The sequence below is a fragment of the Topomyia yanbarensis genome, chromosome 2 (genome assembly GCF_030247195.1).
Source record: "Topomyia yanbarensis strain Yona2022 chromosome 2, ASM3024719v1, whole genome shotgun sequence".
NCBI lineage: Eukaryota > Metazoa > Arthropoda > Insecta > Diptera > Culicidae > Topomyia > Topomyia yanbarensis.
The window spans coordinates 205817499-205829991 of NC_080671.1; the positions used below are offsets into that span (position 1 = coordinate 205817499).

The 12493-nt window shown below is 35.9% G+C and overlaps 1 protein-coding gene across 3 annotated transcripts in view; it reads right to left on the reverse strand.

Moving 5' to 3' along the window:
• The window catches only part of LOC131682771 (eukaryotic translation elongation factor 1 epsilon-1), a 75924-nt gene extending 65073 nt beyond the window's left edge, over positions 1-10851 (reverse strand). Inside the window, exons 1-2 of one of the 3 annotated variants that reach the window (XM_058964492.1) lie at positions 10611-10822; positions 10342-10554 (exon numbers count right to left, since the gene is read on the reverse strand). In XM_058964492.1, coding sequence (XP_058820475.1) covers positions 10342-10554; positions 10611-10691 — 294 coding nt within the window. In that variant the 5' untranslated portion in view covers positions 10692-10822. Of the gene's footprint in view, positions 1-10341; positions 10555-10610 lie in introns of all 3 variants that reach the window. The other 2 variants (XM_058964493.1, XM_058964491.1) reach the window with 2 other exon arrangements.
• Positions 10852-12493: the final 1642 nt, after the last annotated feature.

A 12493-nucleotide genomic window follows, 5' to 3' on the forward strand; every position in this document is an offset into this window, starting at 1 on the left:
TACAACTTTGATGCGTTAGGTGCAACAATTTTAATTGAAACTTTTTCCCAAATAGTTTTATTATTGAGCAGATTAGTGTCCACATATTTATTTAACGAATTGACAAGAAGTTTTGCAATTTTTTCACAGGAAACGGATAATTTGGTGTAATTTAAAAACAGATAACTCTAAAACAAAGCAAATTCGGTAAGTGCGATGTGTTCTCTTCCATGTGTCGGAAGCAAGTATTGCTGAAATTATTAAGCTCACCTATGTTTATAGTTTCTAGTTATTTTGGTCGTGTCATCAATGTTATATTTACCATATTTTACGTAAATTAGAAGCATTCACATCAGTGCTGAGAAATTTTCAGTGCTGAGAAATTTTCACAGCACATCAGTGCTGAGAAATTTTCTTTCGATTAGTGAAAAAGTTCTGAGCAGTTTCGCTCAGTAGATTAAATTCTGGGTAGTTTCCATTAGTAGATTAAATCATTGAAATATATATTTTACATTGTCCAAAATCCCATGAATTCCGAAATAAAACCTTCAATTGTTCAAATATAATATTTACTTAATCTAGGTAGTCTTCTCAAGTTCCAACGGTTTTGCAAGATTGCTGAAAGTCAATAGAGCTAAGGTTCTTATTTTTGCTTTGTAGTGAAATCAGTAGTTTTTTGCACTCACTTCACATTTTGACTTTTACTATAGTTTCAGGGATCTAGGAAAATCAGTCTACAATATTTTGATTCGTAAGTCCAATTATATAAAAAGTGCCTAAAAAGAATCTACTTAAATAGATAAATAGATAGTTATTCTCAGTTGCCTGATAATATTGCCGAAGATAGTCTTTAACCCATTCCCCACGAGAGTCAAATGAAACAACATGTGTTTTTCTAAGGTTTGTTATGATTACGACATGTTCAGTATCAATTAAATTGAAAATTTCATAAAGTTGAGCTAACGCAAACTTCGGATGAAGTCATAGAACTAGTAATAGTAGCAAGATGCCTGATCATGAAAATAGTAGTTGGACCTATTTTCCGCATCTACAAATCCCTTGCCTTATCAGAAGATTTGAAGCAAATTTCGACATTCACTTTGTTCGGACATTCTTTGCAACGGTAAACTTGGATTTCACACTGATATATTCCTATCCATGGGGAGAACCTTGAGGTTGGTTTCGTTCTCCTGATTAGCAAATGCGTGTAAAGTTTCGTGAGACGGGCTTTTGGATATTTTTCTACTCATTCCAATTTAGCGTCTTCTACATCTTGTAAACGTGTAGTCTAGAATGCGTAGTATTTTCAAGCAGCCCTAAATACTTTGAACTCTTGAATATTCATTTTTGTAACTAGGGAAATTTCTAACTTGGAATTGTTTTCGCTAAGAACTTTTCATAATTACGTTCAGTTTCCAGTAAATATCTCAAGTCATCAGAATTAATACATTTATGCAACAATTTTAAGCCCCTCCCGAAATAAAATCCTAGCTACGGGCCTGCCCAGGGGATACCTGATCGAAGGCTATTCGTTGCCCATATCTCAAAAAAATGTTCAGTTTCCGCCACGGACTCCGATGCAGGCCGATAATTTGCAGGTTCCGCTACGATCCTTAGTTTACAGGTTAACTCGCTTGAAATACTGCTGAAATACGCTTGATTTTTTACCTATTATTAAGATCAATATACCCATTGACATTACCTCATCGAGTAGTTGTGAAATGGATAAAAAGTACTCATTGTTAGAAACAAAAAATACCCATTTTTTGACAGCTCGAATAACTTCCTAAAATGGGCAATTTGAATACATAAAATGGCTTAAGTTTTTTTACCGTGAATACGGAATCAATTTTTTCAAAAAGTCCTTACAGATTAATATATTGATCAATAATTGGTTTATTGTCAATACACCTGCTCGTGTAGGGTTCGCTTTCTCACTGACGAATGTTCACTCCTCACAGGAATCAAAGTCACACATAGGGTAAAGTGCCAATTTTCACCATACTAAGGAGCGTGCCTTACTAATTATTACTAATTACTCGGCCTGCAATCAATGGAATGCGTACAAATTGGCATCAACAGTTTTGCTTCGATATTATGAACGAAGATAACACAAATGCGCTGAAAATAGCGAAATTCTCGTGTTTGAGTGCAACGATAACTCGAATCGAGTGCCCCTATTGTTGCGCTATCCTTTGACTCAATGCGTTGAACAAAGATGACAGGCGCTGCTCTAACCAACGGCTTCAAATGGGTACACCGAGCAAAATTTACTAATGAAACCCATCAGAACTACTTATGACTTTGCGCCACAAGTAATTAATATGGAAATCATAAGTTTATCTTATGAATCGAAGAGAAAGATGGCCATCGAGTCACTTACAGATTCCATAAGTCAAACTTATGAAATTTTTAAGGCATTCTTATAATTTTCGTACGACTATAGTTATGTTAATCATTGTCTTCAAATATGAAGTTTAAATGCAAACTGTTATGAGCTTCAAATCTGTGTTATTACATGTGCTATTAATAAAATACCATAAGTTTATTTCATCGCATATTTTAAGTATTTATTTGATATTATTAAATATACATACAGCTATATTCAAGCACCCTCCCGTCATTTTTTTTTTTTGCTGTAACTGTGTCTGGCGCTCCAATAGGAAAGAGTAGAGCTGATGGGAAGCCCAGTAGTTCCGGATACCTTCTCAATTGATATTTCAGAAGCTTCTACTGTGTCACAGAATTGCCGAGCTGTGTAAATTATGTAAAAAATTAAATAAAGTAATGGTCATAATTTAAAAACAAAAATTTACATATATTTTCCATCACTTTGCAACAGACCGCCAGAAATGAACTATGACACTTTAACAGCATGTAATATAGGGTGATGTGCCTATTATGGCAGTAGAGCCTATTGTGACCCTATTTCGTACCCCTTGGTTTCGAACCAAGCATATGAGATAATGACACTATCGATTTGGCTAAAACAGGTGAGAAAAAATAAGCTCAAGTTATATTCTTTATTTGTTGTGCACATATGTATTTAGAACTATCCTCTAAATCCAACTTTTAATTAAAACAAAATCACCTTAGGGGCCGTACACAAATGACGTAGCTTTTTTTCGGCGTTTTTCGACCCCTCCCTCCCCCCTCGTAGCATTTTGTCACAAAACTCTAACCTCCCCCTTGTAAATAACGTAGCATTTCTGACAACCCCCCCCCCCCCCCCCCCTTTCCAACGCGACCGGGGAATGAAGAAAAAATATGTTTTACAATTTTTTTAAATACGTGTGTTTACAAAATTTTTGACGGATTTTATCAACATTTTGATTATAACAGCAAATTGCGAACAAAATAAACCCATTTCATGACAAATATCGCGTTAATAATTTTGTTTTGAGTTTTATATGTCATGGAACATGAACAAAAGATCTCTCAGTTCACGATGCTGCAGCTGCCCATGATTCTAAGAAGCATACATTCGATAAAATTACTAAATTTTGTTTGGTTGAATCCGAAGAGAAAACTTAATTCAGCTAACAAACTAAGTCTACTAGTTAGCAAGATTAGCTAACTAATGTAGCAGGTTAAATCCGTATACACGTAAACTTACCACATTAAAAATTTCATGAAAAGTAACTTGTGTGAATTTAAATTTATTTCTCTTGGGTCCTCCATTCCCATCATCCATCAAATTGTTTTTTTTCTAATCAATGGGTTTTAATTCTCGTAAAAAAAAATCTTAATGCTACGTCGCGCAACTTCTGACCCTACCCTCCCCCTCGTCACACTTCGTCACAAATTTAGTATACCACCCCTACCCCCCAAAATGCTACGTCATTTATGCATGGCCCCTAAACAACATGGATTTCAAGCCATTCAGGCCCGAATTAAGGATACGATTTTAGTGAATACAACGACGCTCGCTTTTCAAACAAATTTATATCAATGAGCAAAGATTTTTATTTGTGAACAACTATTCTCTAGCATACGGTTTGTCTCCATTGAGAAATTTTCAGTTCACACCAAAATATACCTTTCCTTAATATGACCCTGTACTATACTATTCTTGCTGAAATCGCTCTAGTTACAAAGTCGTATTCTTGTCATACGTACGTATCAAGCACATATCATCATTCTACCTTGAATCACAAACTCACACGTATTGATGAAAGGCATTCGCAACACGGAATTGACCAATTCATAACTAAAGTTCAGCAAAATAATAATTAAGTTGTAATTTTGTTCCCATTACGTTGCGAAAATTTACCGATCACACTTAATGCGATACACTTCATATTATACAGGCATCGAACTGAACGGTGGCGCCAACTATAACATGTTCGGTTTATCGGAAAAATGTGAACATCTGACATGAATGATTTTAACGAAATCTTGCTGTTGCCGCAGTAGTAGCATTAATATCAATACTTGAGCTATTGGGTCATACTCCTATGAGAAGCACAGGGTAATATTATTACAAGACACTATGAAAATGAACAATTTCCACTAAAATTGGAATTAATTTAAACCAACGGAAAATCAAATGTATTTATTTATACTTGCGCAGCTTATAAAAAATCAATGGGTATAAATAAGAACTCAATGGAACTGGAAATAACGCCACCAGTGGTACACATATGTTCCATTAGTGAACCACGACACTACAAATTGAAAAAAATAATTACTCGCAACTTTGATATTTTTCCAATAACATAGGAAATGAAGAGTATTTGATTGCTGTAATATTTTTCTCAGTAGTAATATTTGTATCTATAAAGGGTGCTTTCAGCGTTTATTTTTCATTATTTCAGTTATAATTATCTCCTAAATCATCACAAATGACAGTCTGATGAACCAAACTTTCCCTAGTTCACCTTTTTAGTCTCTTTCTCAAGAACGACTGAAGAATGTGAATAAGGTATTCAATGATGGAATCTAGCTCGATTGTATACTATTCCCCCGAAAATCATTCCCCAGAAAGCCATTCCCCAGAATTCCACTCCCCAGAATATCATCCCCCAGAATGTACTATTCCCCAGAAAGTCATTTTCCAGAATGTACCATTCCCCAGAATTCCATACCCCAGAATGCACCATCTCCCAGAAAGTCATTCCCCAGAAAAGTTTAACTTTTTTTTATAGATTTGATCTTTTCGAACGTACTACTCGTTCCCATTTCCATCGAACGACATTCTTCGATTCGGTCACATTTGAAATGATTTGCATTGTGTTGAAACCGGAAGTTAGGATGACATTATTTATTCCGAATTTAAATAAAGAATAGCTAACTTTCCCGAAAAATCATTCCACAGAAGCTAAAATACCGAAGTGTTTTCCCCAGAAAGAACCATTCTCCAGAAAACTATATCCAGAATGAACCAATGCTCATAAGTTCATTCCACAGATATAACCATTTCCCAGACATTTTTTTTTCAAGTGGGAAATTTTGTTGATAAAAATCAAAACATTTTTCCATTATGTTGGCCATATTGCTCCCCTCGAAAAGTGTACTGTTAGCATCATTAGACAATAGCAATATTTTTACTTTTCTTTTAATAATATAAACATACATATAGGACAAATCGCGAAATTCAGTACAGGTGTGTTTTTCAGTGCCATTTAACAACAACCATAGAAAGCGGTAGCCCCTAGGGGCAGATCACTCTAAGAATGTATAACAAATTTGCATCAAATTGAAAAAAATGCATTTAATTTCCATTTTTGCATCAACATCAATCACTGACTCGCAGAAAAGTTTGTTTAACAAACGTCCTACGCTGATCCACTTTGTTCGACGTTTTGTTAAATGTAGGGCTAGTTTTTCTGTTTGGTTTTGACGTCTTACACGCAACACAAACAACATTGCACGCAACGCAAAAACATTGCACGCAACGCAAAATACATTATGAATTTCTATTTTGATGGAAATAAATGCATTTAATTTCGCTGATTTTTAAAAATGCATCACAAGTGATCTGCCCTTAGGGTAGCTCCCTTCCTAGGATCCAAAAGAATGTAACAGTGTTATGTAAGTAAGGTGTGGCGAAACGAATACTTTGTACATTACCTAAGTTAAGGAACTGATGCAAGCTGGTTAAGCTGGTACGGATAGGCCGTCGAAAGCGGCGGCTCCTCGCAAAAATATCGTTGCGCCAATTCGGCCAAAACACTAGCTACACCTTTTATACACGGTTCCAACCACTCATTTACAAATTAGTCAACCCTCAGGCCCAGGAGCAATTGGTATATCCCCCGTATACTTGCGCATATGTCAGTGGCGCCATAATCGCAAATGCGATAACAGTCCCAACTAATAATATATTCAATTCAAAATGATCGCTAACATTGACGAATAATTGTTGTCGAGTATTATGTCTGTAACTCTGTGCTATAAGTACCATTTGGCGTAAGGTATGAAAATACTTTCGAATGTATTTAGTGCAACCTATTTGAGTAAACCGAGCAATCGGGTGAATTGGACCTTTGCGTACGAAACATTCCCAATACAAAAGAATGATAAATGCTCTAAAAACCCACGAAACCATTTGTCAAAATATGCATTCATTTCGATTTTAATATGGATTCAACCAAAGCTCCAAAGAAGGAATCAACATCTATGTTTAAATAAACCGGGCAGACGAAAAGATCACAAGTTTGCGTGCAAGAGTTGCTTGGCGTACAAATTCAAAGAACTGCTCATGTTTGAAAGAAGGAACCAAGTCCTATGTTCGAGTAAACCGGCTATACGAGAGGATAACAGGTTTGCTTGCGAGAGGCCGCCGCATTCGACGGTACATCCTCAGCAGCTTAACACCGCATAAGTTTCTTTAATTAGGTATGCGTAAACCTTTGGCTTAACTACAAATAATAAATAAAAAACATAACTTTTCTGGGGAATGGTGCATTCTGGGGAATGACTTTCTGGGGAATGGGGCATTCTGGATAATGGTTTTCTAGGGATTGGTACATTCTGGGAAATGTCTTTCTGGCGAATGGTACATTCTGGGAAAAGGAATTCTGGGGAATGGCTTTCTGGGAAATGGCTTTCGGGGGAATGGTATACAACCATCTAGCTCTTCAGTTGATTAAGGATTGTCGACGTAGATGAGAGACTTACATAACCTCATAAATTCGAATGGCATCGAAGCGTAAGAGCAGCTGGTCATTCGACATTATCCTTTTTCAATATGGTTTACATAAATCGATAGTTGCAACGGCCGAATGACTTATTACTCCAGCTTGTTGAAACTAAAGGTGTTCCAAACCGTTTGCATCAACAAGCAAGCAATATCATTTTTTGAGAAAAATGACAAAAACTTTTTCATTCAGCAAAAAATGACAAAAACTTTTTCGAAAATTAACATATCATGGACTAGTATTTAAAGACACTTCACAGTTTATACAAGGAATTTGCTAAATACTCCTAAGATTACGTTAACTTTTCAATTGTTTTTCGAAGGTACACTAAGTATACGATTTGTCTTAAATTGATAATACTTGTTCCGATATACCTACTGTTCTTAGTACCAAAATTATTTTTATATGAATCAATAATATATCAATAATATAATCTGTGCGGGAGGCATTTAATCATTTCATTTCAAATCAGCAATAACATACATGCCATTTTTTTACATTTTTCCGAAACACCGAACATATTATAGTTGGCGCCACCGTACAGTTCAATGCCTCTATAATATCAAGTGGAGCGCATAAAGCGTTATCGGTGAATTTTCGCAACGTAATGCCAACAAAAATATAACTTATTTTTCGTTTTGCTTAGCATTAGTTGTGAACTTGTTGATTCCGTGTTACGAAAGCATTTTATTAATACGTGTGAGTTTGTGCTGAAAGGCGTAATAATGATATGTGACGGAAATATACGTATAACACGAATACAACTTTGTAAATGGAAACGTTTTCAGTCAGAATTTTGGTGTTTGACAACTGTGCAATTGTTAAAATAAATATCACAAAATCAAAATAGCAACTACATTTCAACAAACTCTGCAGCATCACCAACCACTTCGGAACATTAATGAACATGTTCTAGCTAGCAACATAAATGACCATTTGGTGACAAAAGATGTTATGAAATAACCGTGATGTTATCTATGTTCAACCAGTGCAACAAAAATAACTTTATTGTTCCCTCGTTGCAACATAGTTCGGACTTAGACTATTAAAACTAGTTGCGATTTGCTACTTGGGTAACAGCTGATGAGTTTCATTGACGTGCGACGTTTGTTTTGATCGGCTGAAAAAAGCAGAATGATTCGTTTTACAAATCACACGTTGGCGTCCATGATCTGGAATCTGGATACCTAGTTAGAATCGACGCAAATGGAATATGAGGCATTGCGTTTCAACTAGATTGTTTTTCGATGAGGTGGAAATTGGCACACCCATGAGGCGATAATTGGATCGTCGAGGTGGGAATAGATGCACAGAATGGAACATTTATTTTCATTTATGCTGAAATTTGAGGCAAATAAGCATTATATAGATGTTTAAGAAACAGTACACTGAAACTTTATTCTGAGAAAGGTTATAGATAATATGGCTTCTTTTAAAGTTGTTCAAAAAATAGTGCGACCCTCTCCCTAATGGTGCCAAAATAGGCTCATCACCCTATTATAATTTTCTTATGACACATAAGGCAAACTAATGAAATTCATATACTACTTATGAAATGCACAAATGTCTAATGGAATCAAATTTATACAGGTTCATAAGTCTTGGCTTATGAAATCCTTAAGTCTTTTTGCTTCGGTGTAGGGTAATAATAGAAACATGGCGAAAAAAGGTTCATCACCCTATGCACAAAACAAAAAACGCTATAGACTTTTCTACGGCTCATCCATCCCATCCGCAGGCTCATGTACGTACACGTCATATGACACAAACACTACATCACTAGCTGGTGGAAAACAATAAACAAAGACGGCAAGAGCAAATGGGATTGTTTTCAACCAGCAGACTGCATTGGTGTTCTTGAGACCGGCCGACAAGAACTCAATTGTCTTAAATAAAACATCCTAAGCCTCACAAATTGAACAGAACGACTCCAAAAATTTGATTCACTGGCACCATTCAACTATTCCTCGAAAAAACTACACAAAGTAATATTTGTTTATTCGCTCAAAATCGTTCTTGAAACAAAAACTAAGGAGCTACGCGGCTGCACGTCTGAACACCAGCGCTTCTCTTCGTATTTCTCCACCAACTCGAAACGAAATCAAATTCTTTGTTATATTGTTATCAGGTTTAACCATATATGCTTAAGGAAAAACATTGTTAAAAAATAATTTGTAGCTACAATAAAAGCTGCATTTAAAAAGCATCGTCGAATATTCAAACTAATTATTCTCCATTTTGAGTATATTGTGACTTAGGCCCTAATGAAAGATCTGTGTCGATATGTTTACCTAAGTCATCCTACTTTAGCCCAATGTAGTCATTTCTTCAACAAACGTATTCATCTCTTAGGTATTCACTATACGAAATGCGCACTATTTCCGAAGTGATTCATTTGTTTAGAACCAGAGAAAATACAATTGTCACTGGTTGGATTTTCCAGGTTTCAACTGCAACCAAAATAAAAAACGAAACGATGCATGCGAATTAGGCAATCCATTAGGCGTTTGTTTGACAATCCAGCGGTGGGTTCTGTCAACAAGGCTACTCCTGCGAACAGAAAAACTCCTCCGACAAACATATGCAAATTCCCAAATGGGAAAATTTTGGACAATACCAAATTTTTTGTGCATAAGGACACAAGGCCTTACATAAAGTATGGTTTTTATTTTAGTGTTTCGGATTCTCCTCGTCAGTAACTAGCACCAACTGGGTGTCTAGTTAGACGATGTATCTAAACTAGTACCCAAATTAGTACTAGTTAGACACTAAAATCCAAAAAGTCACACGTCTTGTGTGAACACAAAACAACTGGCTTATACCGAGTGATGTCTTGATATTAAGCACAGAAATTCTGTTTGCCGACGAGTAATTTCATAGTCTTTCGTTAGTCCGACTCGTTTGATGTTGGATCGAATCAACGATATTGTCGGATGTCGGAGTAACGTCAGAAGTAAACAAGAAATAATCAGCTTATCAGAAACGTCTCATGGATTGCCTAATAGCAAAAAATAAACGCCAAATGCAACCAGGGGGTACTGTCCAATGCAGCCTGTCAATTTAAAATATGTGAAAGCGGATAAGCAAGACAAAAGATAAAAGGAACAGAAAAAATAGAAGAAAACATCTATCCGCAGTCTCCGTCCCAGGTGAAAATCTGAATAGTTGCTAATGTCGAAATAGGCAAATTTCTATATATAAAAATTAGTACTAAACGCACCTCTAGGAGCGCCTTTAAAACGTGCTTATCTTTCGCTGCCGGTGAAACAAAGAGAACAGAATAATCTATCCATTGCACAACTTGTAACTCAGTCTCAATATCCTTGTATATATCACGAATTAACTCATTCTTGCTTTCCCGTGCCAATGACTGTAAAATCGAAGAATATCCCGAAATGCTCTCATTTGTTTTAGGAACGTATCGAGTAATGATCTAAAAATAAAATATTGATTTTTACCAGGTTATGGAAATAATTTATATATGCCTACCTTTTCAGAGTTATATCTAATTTTACCAGGAGATACCTTCATAAAGCTTGCAGCTTTGGTAATGTTTTCAACTGTACCCATAGTTTTCTACACTATTAGACTGTGTTTTAGCAAAAAAATATGAATATGAATGAATATGAAGGAAATATTATTTAAAGACGCTGAATCCCTCTGGTATAGAGTCATATGCAATTCATTTCAGTCACATTACTTGGGGGTTCGTTTTCCTCCAGCCAGGGTTGCCAAAATTAAATCTGTATTTTTGTCCAAAAAAATCTTTTCATCTGTATTTACTCTTCGAACATTCTGTGTCGAAGTCTGTATCGAATCAGTTGAGTCGTTTAACCTTTTGCTGAATTTTATATCGATTAATTCTTGTTGTTTAAATCAGTCAAGCAAGGACCTGTTTACATTTTCATAAAAAAAACACTACAAGTCGTTCTGATATTGAGCTTGAGCTTGTGCGACCACCCCTGGCTGCTACTCCGTTATCGATCTGGACTAGCTGAAGTTGAACAGAAAATAAGTAGATAATTATGCTTGGGAGTAGCGAAACATCTTTCAATGTGCAACTCCTGGTAATCCTAAAGTGTTTATTGTTCAATACCGGCGCCGCCCAGGCCCGAACGTAGATCGCGAAGGAAAGGGAAGCAATGGGGTTAGTCCGATACTTGCTTTTCCTAGAGGCCGTATATACTACTGCGCGCTCCACAAGTATCACGGGAGGAGGATATTTTTGTTAGTAAGAGTATAGAAGTTGGATCTACTTCTTCCTTACCGACGCCAGAGAGGTGACTTCACTATCTGGACTAGATATCGATCCACCAAACTCATAGACCGGGCACCAACGGCTTTACTTCCCTTCCGAAGGAAGACGTGACCACAGATTTTTTCACCTCAGAAAAATCTCAACGACCTCGGCTAGAATTGAACCCAGGCAACTGGAATGAGTGGCGGTAACGCGTACCACTCAACCACCGGCGCCGTCTACAAGTCGTTCTGATATTTTATATCCAGAAACTTGAACATCGATAGCACAATGGAAAAATAATTTTCTTCTTCATTTAATGACTTTTGTTGATATATGATATTATAAACATTTAGTCGACCAATGTAGCTGTCGAATTTTCGGAAAAAAATTAAAAATTAACAAAGTCACAGAGCATTACAATTAACTTTTCTGGAAGAAAACTTCAGCCAGGCGTTTGCTGGGTGCTAACCTGAGTGTATTGCAAACCTTTACCTTTCAGAGTGAGCGACCAATCTCAAAAGTGAAGATATATTTTAATATAGAGGGCTAAGTTTAGAGAGAGAGAGAGGAAGTATTACTGAAACATAAAAAATATTTCTAAAAATAGTTTTTGTAACATCATTTCTCAAAAATCTGTATATCTGTACACACACGGAAAAATCTGTATATCTGTACACACAGATTCTTGGTCTGAAAATGGCTGAAAAATCTGTATAAATACAGATTATTCTGTATTTTTGGTAACCCTGCCTCCAGCTGTCATATACACCGAAGCAAAAAGACTTAAGGATTTCATAAGCCACGACTTATGAACCTGTATAAAATTGATTCCATTAGACACTTATGCATTTCATAAGCAGTATATGAATTTCATTAGTTTGCCTTATGAAATTCATGCTCGTGTCATAAGAAAATAATATATTATATATTACATGCTGTTAAAGTGTCATAGTTCATTTCTGGCGGTCTGTTGCAAAGTGATGGAAAATATATGTAAATTTTTGTTTTTAAATTATGACCATTACTTTATATAATTTTTTACATAATTTACAACAGCTCGGCAATCCTGTGACACAGTAGAAGCTTCTGAAATATCAAGTGAGAAGGTATCCGAAACTACTGGGATTCCGAT